This window comes from Hyalella azteca, unplaced genomic scaffold (genome assembly GCF_000764305.2).
Source record: "Hyalella azteca isolate HAZT.00-mixed unplaced genomic scaffold, Hazt_2.0.2 contig12318, whole genome shotgun sequence".
Lineage (NCBI taxonomy): Eukaryota > Metazoa > Arthropoda > Malacostraca > Amphipoda > Hyalellidae > Hyalella > Hyalella azteca.
The window spans coordinates 22,712-42,928 of record NW_025942278.1 but is presented as its reverse complement, the minus strand read 5'-3'; the positions used below and the strand labels follow the sequence as shown (position 1 = coordinate 42,928).

Sequence of the window (20,217 nt, the reverse complement as noted above, 5' to 3'; positions counted from 1 at the left end):
AAGCTGAATGGAGACTATGGACATGTGGCTGAGTAAGTGATGCATCAGAAGCTGAATGGTGACTAAGGACATGTGGCTGAGTAAGTGAGGCTTCAGAAGCTGGATGGTGACTATGGACACATGTTTATGGTCATCAATCAAGAAGCTAAATTGTGAGACACTTCACCTGTGATTTAGTAAATAGCGCGCAAAAGATTAGCCGATAGCGATAGACAAATGTTTAAGAAGGTGAGAGATAAAACATGGTAAATGATGGGAGTATTTTCTTACTCGTGGAAACTCGGTCAAACTTAAATAAGTTTGGCTATGAAAATACATAAAAATATGACAATAAGATGAAAATTTAATGCCTAACTCAGTATTCCATTAAATTAACCAAGCAATAACAATGTGGTCGCATTAACACTTTTCCGCTAAAAGACATTTGGTGAAATCTAAAGCATACTAAATTCTGTACTTCTATTGTCATGAGAATATCACAAATTAGCTTCGCGCTAAGAATGCAAAGAGTATACAAATTTGATATTAAAAACAATTATCCTTCTCTAATAGTCCTCATTGGTAGTATACATTTTATACTACATCGCTGCAAATTCATCAAATTTTCCATAAGAATTGCATCATGACTACCAAAACAAAGTCTCAAGTTTATTTAAACATAGATTGTAATGCATATACTGAAGTATATTATTCTGTCTTGACCATTCAAACCAGAATAAAATTAGCGCGAAAAAACAAACCAGATACCATTTTGAATAAAATCTTATTTCATCATACCATCCCTTTTGCAGTTCGCCCACGAGAAGCCAACCCTCTGTACAAGCCTGGAGATGAGAACCATATTCCCGGAACGAGGAATGCAGATGTGCCTACGTAAATCTACACCTTGCATGGTTAACAATACATTCCTAAGCAACGATAAAATTATCTTAATGTCCCACATACCTTCTTTGCACTTGCTCATAAGCGTAGCAATTTGTTCGGAACGACGTTGGTCCGAATTTTGAGTGTGTAGATTATTTCCTTCAGCTTACCTCGAACCGTAATATGCCATCATTTGAGAATAAAAACGCAGAGAAAAATTACTATAAAATATGATCGTAATGTGGTAGAATTATTAATGGCATGTAACACATATGAATTGGTCGGTGAGTAGCTCATATATGTGAATTGAGTCTTGAATGGTGAGAGTAATGCATCGCAACGCTGAATCCGATTTAGAGAAATTCAAAAGGCATCAGTAGATATTTGTAACCTCTATCGCTGCTTTCTGCAATCTTTATTTCAAATCCATCATCTCCGTCTTGCTTCTGGACTAAATACACTTATAAGCTTTAAAAGTTAGTGAGTGATATGTGAAAATTGCCATGAATTTCTAGCATTGATTTATCATTTCAACGAGGGCATTTGTATCCTTATTAGGAAATTGATGGTGAATCGCTTATTGTTATAAATTTTAGTCGAATTTTTGTGTAACAAGATCGACGCTGTTGTTCAAAGATTCAATTTTAATCTGTTCAGCGCTGATCGTCGTGCAATAGTTTTTAAATGGAATGACGTGCTATTGCGTGTCATTCGCCAAGACTTTTCTGACATTGAAAACAAATTTGGTAGTTTTATTACAGAATTCTGTTGGAATATCATGAAGTTTTGTATATAATACTGTGAAAAGAATTCATTCTGAATGTTTAATTTATTCCACTAGCTTTTACCCACAAGTTTTTTTTAGAATTAAGATTAAATTACTTACGGACAAATGCTAGAATACGAAAAAATTTGTTTCCGGTTGCGATTCCACTCACCCGTACAATGCTTATAGTATGTTGCTCACAATCTAAATAATTTTCATTGAACTTATTACCTATTTCGATCAATTGTAAAGCAAAAATGGTTCTATTTTGACTCTCTTTATTGATCCCATACTCATTTAGGTTTTGAATTGCCTTTAACACGACCTCACTGGTACAAAGGTGCGGAGTTACGTTAGCTTAGGATGTTCTCATTGTTCTGTTTATGTTCATCCTGAGGTTTCATTAACTATGGAGCAAATTATTGCTCCATAGTTTAAAAAAAATTATTGTGTGCACTAGTCAAGCATTCAGTGGCATATTGCGTCTTATCGTACTATGTCGTGCATTGCTCATTCATGTTATCTCTACGATGCTTCCAACATCATAATGCCTGTGTTTTCAGATAAGACTCTAAAGCTATGTCAGACGTACTGCATCATATAAACGAATTAAATATTATTCAAGCAAAAAAGTATTAAATTAATGTTCGAGATTCTTAAAAAAATTCGGTATTCGATCATCTGTTCAGTAGCTGTAATCTTTGCAACAATAATATTTATGAGAGTTTAGCGCACGATCTCATGTCTGATGTCTGGGGTAATTGAAATGTAGGCTTTTGGAAATTTGCTCCGCGAGTAGACTTCAGCACTATAAATGCATTACAAATTAAATAAATTTTAAGCTTGGCTCCAAGGCAGGAAACATCCTACGGACTTGAGATAAGGAAAAACGTTTCATGGCAAACATCTGCTGGTCATATCAAAGTTACAGCGCACATCAAACTAAATTAGAAAACACAAAAAATATTACTAAAAACACAATAGTAATTATCAAAAGCACAATTTCTATCTAGAAATAAATCGTTCAGTATTGACAAAATAACTGATATACACATAGGAGTTTCCTAACTCAATGCTTTGGTAGGTCTCGGCGACATGCAAACTCGACCTATTCTTTGTGACCGATCGCGGGGGCATTGATAATAACTACTTAAATACCGAATTTTCAGCAGATCTGTTCAATGTTGAAGGACTTATGACTGGTTAGGACGCTTAAAAATTGCGTTTATTTGTTTTAATCGAAAATTAAGTTATGTAAAAATCTGGAGTAAATCCTATCGACGCGTATTGATATCAACTTATACTCCAAAATTCAAGCAAGTTCATTCAATATTGAAGGACTTATACATTGCATCAGCATGTAGAGAATCTTCGTGCAGTCAAATGTTTGGATTTATGAGTAACAAATATATGGTGATACGCAGAGCTGGGCAGCGCAGCGCTACTTTGAAATGTAGCGGCCGCTACCGCTACAATTTCTTAAATGTAGCGTCGCTACCGCTACTGAAAATGTAGCGCGCTACTGCCCACCTCTGGACTGAAACGCAAAGATATATGTACTTATCCGTGCACGGTGCACTAAGATTAATTGCATCCGAGTCATACCTTGTTCTGTTATAGTATGCCTGAGAAGTTTTTCGTCAGTAACCTAACAAGAATATTCATTGAGGCTATACTAAACAAAGTTGTAGCTATAATAGACTAAATTTATTCCGCAAATGTATACAATTTCACTGACATCGGGTCCACTGTCAAATAACCACAAAAACGACTCAAGTCCGTATTTTATTCATATCAAGCTTGACTACTCATGTTATAGTTGAGATCATGTGAAGCAGTCTTTGTATTTTGGTATGAAATTACAAAGCATCTATCTCCCTTTCTCGCTTCCATCATTACTAATGTTAGTTCCATTGTAAGTTGTTGGACTTATTTAAGAACTGACAATAACTTAATGTTGTGCACCTTAAAAATGCTTGATTAAAATGAAACGAAGTTCTCGCTTTACAGACTATTTGATTTCGCTCCGTTATAATAATCGGCTACAATATTTGCCAAGACTCATTCAAATTTAGTAAATATCTAGATTCTTTAGCATAACATAAAGGAGAAATTTCATGCCTGTTACATGACAGATTTAAAAGATTCAAGTTAGAACATTATTGCATTCCAAACATTAATGTCTTTCTTCTTCGAGCCAACTTTAATCCAACGGGAAAAAATATACATTTATACCTTCCGGTAAATTCCTGGAGAAGAGGTAAAAGGCGTTATAATCATTTTTGTATGGCGATGTATAGCATCTTTCACTCAACTTTCTTTCATCAAACTAAAAAATCCCCAAACTATGTTCTTTCGTTGTCGTTTAGGGGGAAATATACACTACAGAGCTCAGCAGCGGCTGCAGTGGGGTGAAGAACCTTGTCATGTGTGGATGTCGGACGCGTGTGAAAACTTCTTGACTTCAAATAATTGAAGCAATGCCTCTGCTACAAGGGCAGCCATTTAAATTAATCGAAAATCCAAAAAATGTTGATAATCCAGCTACAATTTTTACCATACCCCACACCGGAGAGCAATTCTTGAATCGTAGGTAAGTTCACCGCCAATTTTTCGTTAATGTACATGACCTGCTGAGCGATCTGAAATTTCTATTCCCTGTTATTTCTAATTTATGATACTATGCACGCACCGCATTTCATCATTCGGTCTCTTCAAACGTGGCTAAAAAATATAGCATTTAATTTCGACTTTCAGCAGATTTATTGCGGTTTAATTATGACGTTTTAAGTTATGCTTTAATATTCCACAAGATTGTGTTGTGAACGATCGCACAAAATGGAGATGACTAAACAGTAATCTATCGAGGTCCGTGGCTTCGGCGTCAGCCGCGTTTCGTCGCCGAGCGTTTCTCTGCTTCAAAGATTTATATTGTGATGTTATCTGATGGAATGTTCGTGTTGTAAACATTTAAAGCCTATGCATCGAAGCTCTAGCCTAGACTAGCCATGTGATGTCTCTTTACTCTCTTACCCGGCTCCTTACAATGTTGGTGCTAGGTACGTCAGGCAGCTGAGGCAGCCTGCAGGAACTGCTGAAACTTCTCAATTAACTTTTTTATGTTTATTTTTTCGTTTGTTTGATAATCATTTGATGTCTGAAGATAATTTTTGCTGTTGGTTGTGTGATGACTAATTTTACTGCAAAATTTTTGCATCTGTAATACTAGGTAGGTACTGTGAAGTGCAAATAATGATGAATATTTTCTCTCTTGATTTTTTTTTTATTTTTTGCTCAATTTCTCTGTTCTGGCAAAACCAATGATTTCCTCAGTAAATAAATCTCATGAATTACATTTTTTCTAATATTTACATTAACACCTAATCCATGTTTCTATTATTTATAAACTCATATGGACCTGCAATTTAATTTCAAATTAATTATATTGTAATTCTGTTAATTAATTCCTTTAATCATCTTTTGCTCTCGGCCATAGTGGTAAATGAGACCTTCAGTCACCTTCCCTATTGAGTCAGAGTCCTATAAGCAGACCAGTTAGTATCATGGATACTAGCATTAGCTAACATGGATAAGATAATCAAAATATTGAAGCTGACCTTTAGAAATGAACTGGTTTAAAAAAAATGTCTAGTTGGATCCAATGATGCTTGGAGCTTCAAATTATTCAGCCCTTCAATTGTCTCAGAGTTGCTGAGAGAGCCCAATGTGATCAAAGACATTTTTAGTTGCTGCTAAATTATATATTTTGCAGGTTTGCATTTAATTGGAAAGAACATTGTTTAACACATTACTAGATTGTTTTAGTTTGTTGCCAGAGAATCCAAGTAATTTGCCAGAGAATCCAATTAAATCTTCTGGAGACCTATACTATAAACTTCTATATTAAAGAAATATTTGGAGGGACTTCCCCATGCCATCGGACAATTCCAGGTCCTGTTGTTCATAAAGTATGCATTTGCATCTAAGCTAAATGAGCATATGATTCCCATCTGCGAGAGGGGGTCTTAATGGAGACTTTGATCTATGTCAGGCTTCCTCTGATGAGGTGATGTAATGTCACCATTATAATTGTATTTATATATACAACCCACTTTAAACCCCTATTTTTTGGGTTTATGTCTCCATTTAGTTTTAAAAATATCTCTGAAATTGGTTTTCTCAATGGTGCTACTTCTGTTTGCTTAATTTACCAATATTCAAATAAGTACCTATTACCCATTCTTGTTGGTTCATTTTATAGGAATTGCACAAATGCTTTTTAGTCCATTTTCTCATTTACGGAGAAAAAGGCTAAAGTGTCTGCCAACATATTCATAAACAATTCTTATGGTAAGCTAACTAAGCTTGCTACCTTGGAGAAATGCTTCAGTTGGCCTCCTGACAGCATACTGTGATAAGTAAGATTGAATACTACAAAGAATTTTGGTAGCAAAAAAAACTGAATAATTAGAAAGATACTAGCACTAAATTCTATTATTTATTTCCAGTGACTATGAAGATCGATTGGCACTGTATAGTCAGAATATATGGACATGCCAGTGCACTGGACACAGCAACATGAGCCACCAGGATGCCTGGACTAGTGAGGCCAAGGTGCGAGTGCTGCTACAGACGCAGGTGCCCGAACCTTTCAGAGGACCAGTTCTGAGTCTTGTTCATCACTCAACATGTTCTTTGGAGCAGCTAGTGGAGTCAGCCTCCAATTGCTGCTACAGCATGTTCCACCCTGGGGAAGAAATCGAATACAAGCCAGATGAACCAAAAGCCAAACCGTAAGTTTGACAGAAATTTAAATTTTATTTCATTCAATTAGCAAAATCTAACATACATTTAACTTAATAGGCTTTTTGAACAAACCAAGCCTAGGAAAATTACCTATCTAAATTGCTTGAGATGCAATAAAAATATAAAGAATACTATTCATTTGAATAAAAGTAATTTTTAAGCTGTACTGGTAAGAACCATACAGACGAGGAATATCGTATGAACAAGTTCACCAATATTTGTTAATTTTTAGTTACTAGCTGGTAGGTCCAACTTACCTTATTGTAAGTTAGTTATGAACTCAAGTCTATTGTGTTTGGGTCTTTAATGCATGGAATACAAATATCCCCATATTGATGATGCTCAAGTCTGTTTTTATTCATTACATCACAACCCTAATAATTTGAGTCACCAAGTCTTCCAGTTTGTACATCTTATTTCTTCTTCTCCTAAGGGATTGCTACTTAATGTTCAAGTCGAGTGTGTTTTAACCTTAGCCTATTAATATGCTTTAAGTGAGTTTTTGTATTAAAATGTTGCACTGTCTAACTATACTGTACTTTATTTCAGAATAAAAGTCCGGGTTTTATCCTCCAAAGTGGCTCAAAAAGAAATCTTGATTGATACTCCAGCCTGTTCAAGTCATCATTATGAAGGAGAGTCAGGAGAAGTCAACGGCTGTGTGGCTGAGGCTCCACATGCAGCACTCATCAATGGTCTAGAGAGCAATGGTTCTGAGAGACATGGAAGAGCATCTCCAGACAAGTCCCCAAAACAGAAGAACAAACTTCAGAGTGATCGCGTTTATGATGTAGAAATTATCCAGGAAGGCCTGGAACGAAGAATTATTCCAGAAATTGATGTGGCTCACTTACAGTGAGTTGCAATGTTTATTATTATTTTTTCTGTTAAATTTTGTAAGTGAGAGTTTTTCCAAATCTTTTGAGCATTTCACTGGTTAATTTTATTTAATTCCCTTTATAATGTATGTCCTATAAAAGAAAAGTATTTGCAAGTACATGTATCACTAATTTGTTTTCTTGCTTTTTCATATCTCAGCCGCAAAGGAAAACCACCCTCGAAAGACAGCTTGCGTCTATTCATCCGGGCTAACTCCTTTCGTCCCAAGAGCAGTTCACACAGTCCTTGGGTTGTGAGTGAGGATCTTGTTACTAAGTATGACATCCCGAAAAAATTCTCTCCTCTTTTTTCAAGCTCTGGTTCCTCAAGTATCAAGAGGAAAGCTCCAGTTGCTGATGCCAATCACAAGCCCCCTAAGATTGCCAAAGTTTCTCAAGAGTGTGAAAATCCCAGCAATGGTGGCAGTGTGACAACTTTCGTCCATGAAGCCAATCACATTACTCAAGAAGCTCCTAGTTCATTAGAGAAGAAGGCTGATTCATGCTCATCAACTAATGTCACAAACCTATCAAATGGAGTCTTTGAAGAAAAGTCGAATGCATCAGAAGATGATATTGAATTTGTCGGAGAAGTTGCAGCTGCACAAAAGCCTGAAGAATCTCCCGAATATTTATTATTAGGTCTTCGCCAGTTTGGGTCTCATTCAAGCCACCCTATCTTGCCTGCACCTCAGGCTCCTTTTGCTCACCCTCTTCTCAGTCATTTAGCATCGCAAGCTGCCAGCTTACCTCATATTTTTAACTCCCCTCATTTATCTCAAGGAATCTTTAGTCCTCATCTTAATGCTTTTTCCCCTCTTTATCAATCGTTGTTATCAAACAGTCTATTGTCTCAAAGTTCGAGCCTAAATCCGTCATTTTCTTCCATCAATAGTAGCACGCAATCGCTTTTGAATACGCCTAAAACTCACTCAATTATACCTGGGCGCAACATTGTTGTTGGCCCTGATGGTCAGCCACGCAAGAAGAGAGGTCGTCCGCCCATGACTGATGAGGAAAGAGCTCGCAAAAGAATTCTACAGAAACAAATGGCAGAAGTTTTCCAGAATCTCGGCGTTACGAGCTCTCCACATGGGACCAAATACCCTGCCGCCAGTTCTTCCCATCAGCGTGAACAGTCGCCTGTCAAGTCTCCTTCGCCAGTCGCCTCGCCAACCGCAACGAAGTCCCCCGTTAAGAAAGTTCACACTTCAGAGACTGTGATGAAAATTCCTCTGGTACGACGTCTTCTCTTTGAATTCCGTAACCGAAAAACGAATAAAGGTTTTGCTAGAAAAGTAGTTTACACCATGGACCATGCTGTGACAAAGCTTACGTTAACTCAAATCAATCTTATAACAGATGAACCCATGAAAGAAGCTTTAATGGTGCGTTACGACCGATTGCAGGAACGTAAGATGATGCAAGGCATGTCACAAGATGAAAAAGAAGCTTATATGAAGGAAAAAGCTAAGGAAATTGCCACCAAGAGACGGCGCGAAAAACAAGCACTAAATCGAAAATCTGAAGATCAAACTTTGGATAACTTGGTGCCGTTGCCGACTCCGTGTCCCGTCAAATCTTATGACAATTTGCCTCCAAACTCATTCAGCAACATTGCTATGCTCTCAGAGTTCATGGAATCATTCAGTGACGTATTCAACTTGCCCTCATGTTCCAAAAAGCCCTTATTTACAACCAACAAGATTCTAGAGGCTGTAGTGCAAGGGAAGAAAGGCTACCCTTACATTTCCTCTCTGCTCTGCACAATGCTACCCACTGTTGTCTATGATGCCGCTAATACTCACTACAAGGAGCTTGGGATTCCTCTTCGAGAAATGCCTATTAGTTATCAGACTGCTCCTGAACTCGCGCGTCTGTGTCTAAAGCACCAAAAACATGATGTTGTTATTGAAGAAGTGACTGAGGATGGAGAGCTACTGATCGTGGGTGAAGAAGAGGATGAGCTCAGTGAAGATTTGCTTGAGAAGTTGAGTTCTGTGGAGCTGTGGGAGCTAACTAGCAGTGAACTAGTAGCCTTCCTAACTGCTCTCACGCATCGCTGTATGGCGTCCGATGCACTCGCTGCTCATGTTGACCGACTCGAGGACATGGCAACCAAAATCTATAAAGAACGCGCTCATTTAAAGAAAGAAAGGTTAAAGGAAGATATTGAGCTCAAGCAAAAGAAGCGAGAAGAAAGGAAAGCTAAAAAGAAGCCAAAGAAACCCCCTGGTAGACCTAAAGGTTATTCTCCCCGACTTGGTATGACCATTGCCGATTTTTATGAGAGGAAAGAACAGGGTTCAGAAATGTCTCCTCGTAAAGACCTTCTCATCAATTGTCGCCTGAAACGGAAGTCAGCAATTGATAAAATGGAAGAAGAAAAACGAGAACAAGAGCTGAGAGATCAAGAGAAGACAAAATTAATGCGAGAGGCACGATTTCGCGAGTGTGAAGAATTGCTGCAGAAGCGACGACGCACATTACGCATCACTCCTCTAGGTTACGATCGTGATCACAACAGATATTGGCTATTCGGCAACTCAACACCTGGTGTGTATGTCGAGAAATGTTACATGGGATCTTATGTGTCCTACACAGTTGACCCTCCTGTAGACGATAGCACAGTTGAGAGGTCTGAGACCACATCAGGCGATGATACTCAAACACATGATGAATCTCGAGAAATAAATTCCATCAACCCAGCTAACACAGAAGTTAAACCTGTATCTGAGGATAACCCAGAACTGGAGGTAACTACCGAAGTTGAAGCCGAAGAAGACCTGTACATACCAGTTGCAAAAGGTAGACCTAAAGCCGTATCGTTGCTGGACATGGATATTGACAACCAGACGTTACCTCCGACCGGCGAGAACGCCTGGTTTGTCTATAAGACCGAACAAGAAATTGACGAGCTCATCAATGCTCTTGCTGAGAATGGCGTTCGTGAGCATTATCTGAAGCAGAATATCATCAATGCTCGTGAGCGTATTTCGTGGAATTTGGCTGCGTTATCTGCACAAGAAGGTTCTAGCAATAACGATGCCATCAAAACAGAAACAGAAGCTACTGAGAATCTTGAACATAGCATATCAAATCAAAGCGTCACTGAAGAAATTAAAACTGAGATTGAGGATGAAAATGTTGCCAAAGCCACTGAAGATGAACAGCCAAAAATTAAAGATGAAGCAGTGGAAGAAGAAGAAGATTGTTGCGCACGAATGTTGCTGTCATTACGGGAAGACATCATACAGATAGAGCTCGAGCTGAAGGAGGGATGGCTAGGTGCTGTTGAAGACATCGACAAATGGCAGAAAGTTGTTCAAAATGTAAGTAGTCATTAACGTAGTACTGCTTTTTCCTTCCTCAGATAATGTTGTGTTAAACTGTTTCAATTTCCCCGTTTTAGCGCATTTTCTCATTTATGGAAAAAATGCACTATTGTGCTCGCCATGTCCGTCTGTCCATCTGTCTGTCTGTCTTTCCGTCCGTCTGTCTTTCCGTCCGTCTGTCTGTCTGTCTTTCCGTCCGTCTGTCCGTGACCTCAAGTTTTCGTCGACGAGAAAATGCGCTATCTGTCACTCACTGCAGTGAGTACTGAGTTATATTTTTTCACACTCCATGCCTGAATTGCAACGGCCTTCTGTTTTGGGAAGAACTTCCCCTTCCATAAGTTCTTAGGAACTTTTTCCCTTTGGAAGAACTTCCCCTTCCATAGCTATGCTCTGTGTAACAGCTGGAAAACATTAGTGTTTACTGATCGGAATATTTTATTTACTTTGAATAATATCGCTTTTATAGACGGGTTCGCGGGTTGTGCTTTTTCCGTGTAGCTTTATTCATTCATTCTTCACAGGCAAGTGACGTGGCTGTGCTTGGTAAAAGTTTGATCGAAGCTCAGCGAGCGATGCATTTGAAGAACCTGAAGGGCTTCATGGCTCCTTCGCGGAAGCCTTTACCAGCCACTGCCTCTGCAGCTGCTGTTGCTCCTACTGCTTCTGCTGTGGTGCATGACGATTCTACCCAGTCCGACAGTTCTGCTGTTGCTGGCGAGAAGAAAACAGATGGACATAAAAATCAAGCTACTGAATCTTCCAAACCTCAACAACCTCAACCAGGTTAGTCTTCATAATAATAATTTCAGTTCGTTATAGGAATCTTTAAGGTGGTTATGACTTGAGAATTGGTTGTACGTGAATTTTTATACATAAGGACAATTTAAATGGATACTTCAACTTACAATAGCGACAATATACCATACTATGGTACTTGTTAACTATAATAAGAATCTAAACCATCACTCCATTTCATAGCATCACACACTTTGTTGATTTATTAATCGTGGCTTTAAGTTTAAATAATAATAACGCTTAAATTCTCAACAATTTTTCGCTCATATACGTTATTTTAACATTTTTATAAGAGTTTTTATTAATATAATGGGAATTCTACTGAATTGCATAAATTAGCAAGAATTATATCAACTAGATGTAGAGAGAACTTCCAGGATCGCAAGTGAAACTACACTGACCTCTTCAGCAGAAAACACTCGCATATAAGACCAGTCTTTTCTTATCCATGGCATAATGGGCTTTTAAACTAGGTTTCAAACAATGCTTGCAGTTCCTAGTATGGCGTACCATCCGTATGTAACGTTGCGCGTTTATCATTTCTTCATTCATTTCTTTTGGAAGATCCTTGCACATAAGTGGTAAGATCTTACCTAATTTATGTTCGGTCAGACCTCAATTGATAAATTTCCATGTACCGCAACCATATCATATCTCATCTCTAACTATATGCTAGCTTTAACAATAAATTTGTATGTCAAATACGTTTGTTTTTGTATGTGGGAGCTTTATTTCTTAACACGTTGACTCTTTCAAGTTAAACAGTGTGCATATATGCTGAGGTTAAATTTCCAACATCTTATTCTACCAAACATTACTTACATCAGGACAAACGCACGCTCTTCTTAATGGGCAGCTGTTTGGTTAACACGTTGACTACGTATTGGTACATATGCGTACCACGAAATGTATTTCTCCAGAACGTAGTGGTACATATTTCAGGTTGCCTAAAATCGGTCAAATCCGAGAACAAAAATGGCAAAAAAAAGGCCGATAACTCAATATATACCAATTTATTTGTAGCTTCTGCTACAAAAATTCCATTTATTTTCTTTTTACAGTATTTAAAATTTAATTAGGAAGTACCCCTATAATAAATTTTAGCCGGCCAACGCAATTGAGAAAAACTAAATCAAGGAATTTGTCCGAAAAAAAATGACCGTCTGGCAAAACTGTTCAAAAACGGTACTAAAAATGAAATAATAGTACAAGATGAAGCAATCGTAGTCAACGTGTTAAGAAAAGCCATCATACGTTGTGATCACTCCTAAATGAAAGTATCTAAACAATTCATTTCTCATCCCTGTCACTTTTTCTTGATTACGTGTCCTATTTATGTAGTAAATTGTTTACTAGTTCTTGTGTGTTGATATGTCACAGAGTACATTGAAGTGGAGGGCAGCGGGGTGCTCAAATGGCGTGAAGCCGTCGAGTCGTGCAAGACGTACTCTCGCCTCCATGTCTTGGTTGGAATGTTTGACAGTTGCATTAAGTGGGAGCGATCGCTCGCCACCAAGGTAATTGAGTCACCGTTTATTTGATTTTATTGATCTCACAGGCCGAGAGTGACTCGTTCACATGTATTGTTTAAGACATCTGAATAGGTCTTTTTCATTGCAACATTTTATATTCACAGCAGGCAAGTAAATTCGGTTCTCAGCCACTGATGTTATTTTCATCTAGATGAGTCGATATTCATGTTCTATTTTCTCCCATTCTTAATAATAATATAGAATGATATAGTATCTGCATGTGGCTTTTTACTCAGAAATGCACGGTGTGTCGGAGTAAGGACAAAGAGACGTCTCCTCTCATTCTGTGCGAGAAGTGCGAGAAAAGTTACCACTGGACATGCCTGCGCCCCAAACTTACGGACGACCCCCCGGCCCTGTGGTACTGCCACGCTTGCCTCCTTCAGCCGCGCTCTCCTACTCGCACTAAGGTCGCTATTTGCTTAGGTCCTTCTTGACTTTCCCGTTGCGCTGTTATTTTCAGCCCTTGAAATCTGAGTTTCTGCTGTTTTCTATGTACCTGTTATCGAAGTTTGAAATTATTAAGGCGCAAGTGGATAGAGTTTCTAAGGCCATTGCTTTCTACGTTGTAGAATTTAATTCGCCCATTCCAAGTCAAAATAATGTCTTCTCTGTCCCAATGATTTCTTATGTTCATCTCAGATTGTCCCATTAGTTTTTTATGAACTTGAAATGTTCTTAAAAATTTGAATATATTTGAATTATTGATACTACTGACTATCTTCTAACAATGATGACTATTCAACTGGAATCCGTTGGCCATAAACAAAGCAAGAGAATGATCTAAAAAAAAAAACAGTTTAAAAATTTTACATACTTGAAAATTGATTCCGATATAGACATAAAGATATCTATAATCTATCGTAGCTTTGGAAGCATTTTCTTTCCTCTAATTTATGTGACAATTCAATATACTGTATTGTTATTTTACTGCACCGTGTTAGGGAGGCGCACGAGTGGCAGAAGTGGATCAGGATGACGAGAGTCGCAGCAGCAATAGAAATAAAGCGAACAAATCCCTGGTGCCAGACGCGCATGTGGGAGATCCCCCTGAGTGTCGTGTCTGCTACGGTCGCTTGGGGCTCATTTTCTGCAGTGTGTGCTGCTCTGCTTATCACTCTGAGTGTCATGATCCTCCTCCACTCACACGAGCGAGGTTTGCCTATCATCTGCGCGTGTTGTATATTAAATAAAATGTCGTATTTTCTTACTTTATGATTTCATTGCGTATCTCTTAATTTATTATCCAGTACTATAATTTAATTAATTTTCAGCAATGGAACCTTTTTTTCCTTGATGCATTCAAGACGTTGAATGACGAGTGGACAAATTTTTTTAATAAATTGGGATGTAAATTGTTAACATTCAGAATTCTACGCTCTCTCTGGTAGCCTGACGTATCTATGATTTTGTTATTCATTAGTTAACATATTTGGCAAACTTCAAAAGATTTTCCACTAATTGTTCCCTTTTTACAGGAAAGACTGGAAATGCTCAGAGTGCGAGAAAAGATCCAAAGCTGCCAGAGAACAGGCTAGCTCGGTAAGAAATTTGTTTGGTTCACTCATGAGTATTTTTACTGAAATTTGATAGACTGGGTATGAAATGTCATAGTTAGTGATTTTCTTAGGCCTCGTTGATAAAATCTTTTTTTTTTTTTGTTTACTTTCACGCTTCTACAATTCTTTCTCGTGAACTATAATTGTTGTGATGTATACCGGACAATTTCTATAAATTTCGCCTATACGGTTGTTTCTTATGTAAATGTAACTCTTTAATTGATATTTCACATTTATTGCATCATTTGCATGTTCATTTGAAGCAATCACCAATACAAACGTACCACTCCTGGATGCTGTCCTCTCGCAAGCATAGCACTTAGTCTGTAGCAGTGATGTCGCACACCTCGAACTTTTTTTAAACTGTCTTTCGCTTATTTTTAACCATACCAACTACTGTAGTTTTGCGTGTGTTAATTATAATTTTGAGGGCTTAAATTACTTCATCAGCATTGTTTGTAAAGCTCAAAGGTGTGATTTTTGTGATATAAAGGAGTTCTGGCTGTTTTGCAGGCTTCACGCAACGTCAAAGTTGACACGCCAGAGATGGAGGCGCGTCGCGCGGTGACGGCAGAGCGACGTCGCCTGCAGAGCATCGGCAAGCCCCGCAGTCGCACGGGGCAGTTCCTCAGCAAGACGGCGCTGGCGGCTCTAGCTAAACGGAATGCCTCCAAACTTAACAAGTGATCCATCACCTCGACTCATAATTACCTTGAAATATTCTTTCTTAGAAAACGTGTCATTTGTTACGTATTAATTATATTATGTTGATGAAGCAGATTTCTGAAACAAGCAGATAGTTGTCAGTAGATTGGTTGGAAATTTTAAGAATTGCTGTTTTTGGGAATGAAAACGGGGCAAATGACAACATTTAGTGGAAATGTGTAATAAATTTTCAATTATAGCAATTGTATAGTAGTAAACCTAATCAATGTCCGTTGAAATATTTTGGCATAAAGTGTTTTTGATCATAGTTTATAACAGTAACCGATTTGTCAAAACATGAATGAAGTCAACGCCTGAGAAACTCAAACTCCTACACTTAATTAAAAATAAACTCTACGCTTGATTAAAATTAAAATTTTAACGCATTTAAAATTATGTTGATATTTTTTCTTTTTACAGGGCTGAGAGTAATGCTGGAAGAAACTCTTCCAGTGCTGCGACTGCTGCGCGAAGCAGGGCTAAGTATTCTGCAAAGAAAAAGAAATACGACGAGTATGACTTCGACGAAAGTCAAACGCCAGAGGACGATGACCAGGACGTAGAAGACGAGGAGGAACACAAGGATGCAAGGAGTGACGACGATGGTAGCCATGAGGATGATGATAAGGATAATGAACGGTCTGATGATAGTGATGAGGAAGCTGATGACGCTAGCGACGAGAATGAAGATGATGAAAATAATGAGGAAGAGGGTGAGACTAAAGACGAAGAAGAGGATGAGAGTGATGGTGGCGACAAAAATAAAGATGCCGAAGAGGATGAGAATGATGATGATGAGGAAGATGATGAGGCAAATGATGATGATGAGGAAGATGATGAGGCAAATGATGATGATGAGGATAATGAGACAAATGATGACGAGGATCGTGAGGCGAATGATGATGATGAGGATAATGAGGCAAATGATGATGATGAGGATAATGAGGCAAATGATGATGATGATAGTGATAACAATGATGTAGAAATGAATGATGACGGCGAAGAGATGGGCGACAATAGTCCTGATGACGATGATGATGATGAAGCGCAAGAGAGCGATGCGTGAGCAATTGTGGAGTATCTTTCATTGCTGTCATGGACCGTAGATTGCTTGGCCTGCATTTATGAACTTTTTGGTGAACTTCTGAGCGCGGCTCCTTCTTCATGTGTTATGTGTAATTATATCGGATGTCTTCTCTTGGAAATGTAGAGCAAACACAAATGTTGGCTTAGTATATCCCCGGTGTTAGAATAGAATTAATTTAAAACCTCAAGCGTCGTCGCCTGGGATCCACGTACGGGTCTTCATGATGGTGATGTAGTATGTTATTCTTCGTTAATGTGATCAGTGGCTTCTATATTACCCGCTGAAAGAAAGTAGTTTTTGCTTTCAATATCGTCCTTTTTTCATCCATCGCCTTATAAAAGCTTCTCAAATGAAACAATGATACTTTTCTTGCAGCAACTTTTGAAGCTGTTATTTTTGTGCCTTCGATCCATTTTTGGTATTTTTAATACTTAGTTATTAATTATTTTAACGTTTGTTGAATTTTGGATCGTGCTATGCTTTTTTCTTGTTTAAAATTACGACAATTATTAAAAATTTAATTCATGGCTGCTTAATGGTTACTGTTTGAATTCGGCATGAGAATGATTATGTGCCGTTTATTGGTTCCTCGTTAACTATTTCGGACTTTTGAAGGACCTTCAATCCAACTATTTAAAAACTAATACCGTACATATTGGTCGTGTTATGTTTATTTTGATTGACATGCAATAACATAATGGCGTAGATGTTGACATGGAAGCTCGCCTTGCTTATTCTGACCAATTAAAATTTCCGGCGCTGGCACTCACTATAAGGTTCATCTCTCGTACTCTCAAATTCCTTCATCCTTAATAAAGGAAAATTAGATTCTGAAATTAAGCTTTCATGTTTATACTGTATGTTTGGCCCTCAAGGGTGATGACCGGAAGAGACCTTACCTTGTGAGGTCATGCCGAGTGTTGACCCAATGAGCAACTAAATGTTTGTGTTTAAAACTTATTCATGTTGTATATATGAGGACTTCCATCCTGATCACGATGTTGAGATTCTGCGCTATATTATAGATGTTAAGAGGCCTCAGGTCTGAAAAATGCGCGTGTCTCTGGTAGGCACCGTAGATTTATTAATGTTAATATTTTCAACCAATTTATTTTTTAATGTTCTTTTACTGATGATTTGATTCTGGCGAAGCTGGTGGCAAAATGATGACCAAAATCGACCTTTGGAAATAGGAATGACGACCATCGCCTTCACGAATTCTGCATTATAATGTATTTTTCAATTATTTACAACGAATGTTCAGGCATAAATTTATTAAGAATTCTCTTCGTAATTTCATCCACATTCATGATCATCGAATTGCTCTAATTTGGTTCCTGTTCTCGCCATACGAGCCATAATTCAAGAAGTTGTCTAAAAATTTGTCGAAGATTTAATTTGATTATAGGATGTAAACCGTTAGTAGGTAGTTTTGGAGTAAACTAAGCTCATCGTCTTCTGTAGCGTATTGCTGTGTCAAACCATCGTTTTAATGTGCGAAAATTATGGCCCTAAGTTGATAAGATTGTGGCAGCTCTATTTTGATCAATTTTGTTAAATTGCTGACATTTTTTATGAATCGTTTCGTCTTCCGATCTATTTACATGTCAGCGAATTTTTAAACAGATTTCACTGTATATTTTGATGGTACGATAGGCTATGTGTACGAATGGACCTTCCAGATAAGCTTTTGGAACTTGAACCTGTTATACTATAAATGAATGTTCTGGAAGCATTGTGCGGTATAGACGCAGGCGAGATTAGCTCATATTATGGTTCCTCATTTCTCTCATTTAGCGAGGAAGTTAAGTTTTGTTATGTCGGAGGTCAGCGCACCTCATTAATAAATATCTAACTAAGCCTGCTCTGCGTTGAATTTTGGCGTTTTATCTCTCCATTAAAAGTTAATAAACTGACTCTGCATTATTTATTAGCTGCATAACAGAATATTAGCGGATGGATGCTAATAACTCGTTCGTTTACAGTTTTAGAGCGATGTCGTTTTCTGGAATTTAACATGTTCTGGCATTTAAGAGGACAAGTAATTTCGAACGATAAATTGACTCGTTTGGACTATGAAACACATGTGATTTGTAAGTCGCTGGGCCGAAATTAATGTTATTATAAGGCATATTTTTCCAAATGTAGCTTTAATTATTATTTCTGTTCTAAAAAATTATTTGTTTCTGTTCTTACGCGGTCGTCTGTGAACGGAAGTTTCACGATGAGCGAGTTAATGTCGAAAAAATCCTAGCTAATTTAAGGAAGATTAGTTGGATATCGCCATGTTGAGGACTTTTTTTGGACGCTTCTGGAAATGAGATACCAATGTTTTTGTTCGAATTGTACTGATTGCGTTTGCATTTTTGAATAAGAGATTCTTGAATTACGATTTTGTTTTTCGTTTTCAGGGTCGAAAAGTAAATAGGATTGATTTGTTCCATGTAATTTTCTCTAGATATCCTCCTAGTAGGAGAAATATTAGGGCAATATGACTATCCTTGTCGACAGCACACGAATTCAACTTCATTTTCTCAGAGTTCTTGGTAACTCCTAAATTTGATCTGACATTCATGACAACCTTAAATCATTCAATGGTCGTGTATCTCGAATACCGCTTGAAAAATTCACTACTTCTTACACACTAAAGAGCTCTTTGAAATTAGGTGCCATTATTGGCATAAATTCACGCGCTATTCTAATTTTATAAGTCATATCCATTGCTTAGCCATTTTTCGGCTTGATATAGGCAAGAGTTATTTCTTTCCAATCGAGAGAAGTTCAATGTGTTATTAAAGCCACCTGTAGCACATCTCGTGAGCGTCCCGCGGTTGTGGTAGTTGGTTTATAAAACTTATGTATTTGTCCGTTAATTTTTTATGTATTTCGTTTTTTTTTCTAAATTCGAGGTGAGGATTTGAATTTATTATTTCAGGCTCTGAAAACTGCCCTATTTGACGTAGGAAAGCAATGTTAATTGTCTAGACCGGTGCATGCAGCTGAAGGCTATTGGCTTGATACTAAGCTGAAGGAAAATGCAGTCGTTTTTTTTTTTTTAACTGCTACTCTTGCACAAATTGACTGCTACCTATCTTCGTTGAATACTAACGATAATTTTTCGGCCCTTCAAATTTTAGTGAAATTACCAAAAAAATTTAGTTACATTACTATTACATTACCAAAAGTGCTGACATTCATTCAACTGCACTGCTTTTGAAAGATGCATTACCGAGGTCAGAAACATCGTTATGTTGAAGAAAGATTTAATGGACTTTGCTTGAACTCATTCGCTACTCGTGCAGATAGACGACAGGTTTTTATAAGGTGTAAGTTATGCACTGTTTATTTGAAGTTTGTATTTCGTATCTATGCGTCGCAAATTAGCTTTATTTGTAGCGCTGAGCAAGATGCTAGAGAACCTTCTTTGATCAGATTTCTGTTACTTGCAACCATTGATCACGAAACGTGAAAATTATTTGTTCATTGAACAATTCTGTTAAATTATGACTTAATTATTTATTGTGTAAATATTTATTCTGAAGTTGACTAACTCACCGTAGGGTTAATGAAGTAGATTGACTTAGAATAGCTTTAACACTTCGTAGAATAGCGAGTAATGTGCATCATCTTACATACTCTCTAGTTGCACCGTGCGGTTTTACGAGCTCCCGACGGGTGCCATCAAATTTGGCTTCATTCATCAATCAGATTCAATTTTCTTCCTTGTCGGAGATTCATGGTGTACTGCTTACAGTCGGTTTCTCTTCCACGGTGTATTAGACAACCCAATTTAGATAGCCGTAGTGTACAGCGAAAAGTATCCATTAAATATACCGGAAAATGTTAATGTGGTTTCTTTCTGCAAATTGTTATTTATTCCAATATGC

At 37.7% G+C, this 20,217-nt stretch overlaps 2 protein-coding genes across 4 annotated transcripts in view; both read left to right on the top strand.

Moving 5' to 3' along the window:
- Positions 1 to 1,899, top strand: part of LOC108667393 (MAM and LDL-receptor class A domain-containing protein 2) — a 29,777-nt gene extending 27,878 nt beyond the window's left edge. For all 3 annotated transcript variants that reach the window (XM_018154411.2, XM_047883228.1, XM_047883227.1), the window contains one exon: positions 792 to 1,899. In XM_018154411.2, the coding sequence (XP_018009900.1) occupies positions 792 to 877 (86 nt within the window). In that variant the 3' untranslated portion in view covers positions 878 to 1,899. The remainder of the gene's footprint in view (positions 1 to 791) is intronic.
- Positions 1,900 to 4,039: 2,140 nt separating this feature from the next.
- On the top strand, positions 4,040 to 20,177 carry LOC108667390 (tyrosine-protein kinase BAZ1B). The gene is made up of 11 exons (XM_018154409.2): positions 4,040 to 4,223; positions 6,139 to 6,423; positions 6,986 to 7,291; positions 7,475 to 10,646; positions 11,174 to 11,435; positions 12,828 to 12,964; positions 13,216 to 13,389; positions 13,924 to 14,135; positions 14,458 to 14,521; positions 15,052 to 15,221; positions 15,664 to 20,177. The coding sequence occupies exons 1-11, from the start codon at positions 4,111 to 4,113 to the stop codon at positions 16,307 to 16,309; spliced, it is 5,541 nt and encodes a 1,846-aa protein (XP_018009898.1). The 5' UTR covers positions 4,040 to 4,110; the 3' UTR covers positions 16,310 to 20,177.
- The last annotated feature ends 40 nt before the right edge of the window (positions 20,178 to 20,217 follow it).

What these genes read in the sequence shown, in the direction of transcription:
- LOC108667390 (XM_018154409.2), top strand. Translation starts at nt 4,111, where the DNA reads ATGCCTCTGCTACAAGGGCAGCCATTTAAATTAATCGAAAATCCAAAA. An exon ending in GATGAACCAAAAGCCAAACC is followed by an intron (nt 6,424 to 6,985) that starts GTAAGTTTGACA and finishes ACTTTATTTCAG; the next exon opens with AATAAAAGTCCGGGTTTTAT. An exon ending in CCAGAGAACAGGCTAGCTCG is followed by an intron (nt 14,522 to 15,051) that starts GTAAGAAATTTG and finishes GCTGTTTTGCAG; the next exon opens with GCTTCACGCAACGTCAAAGT.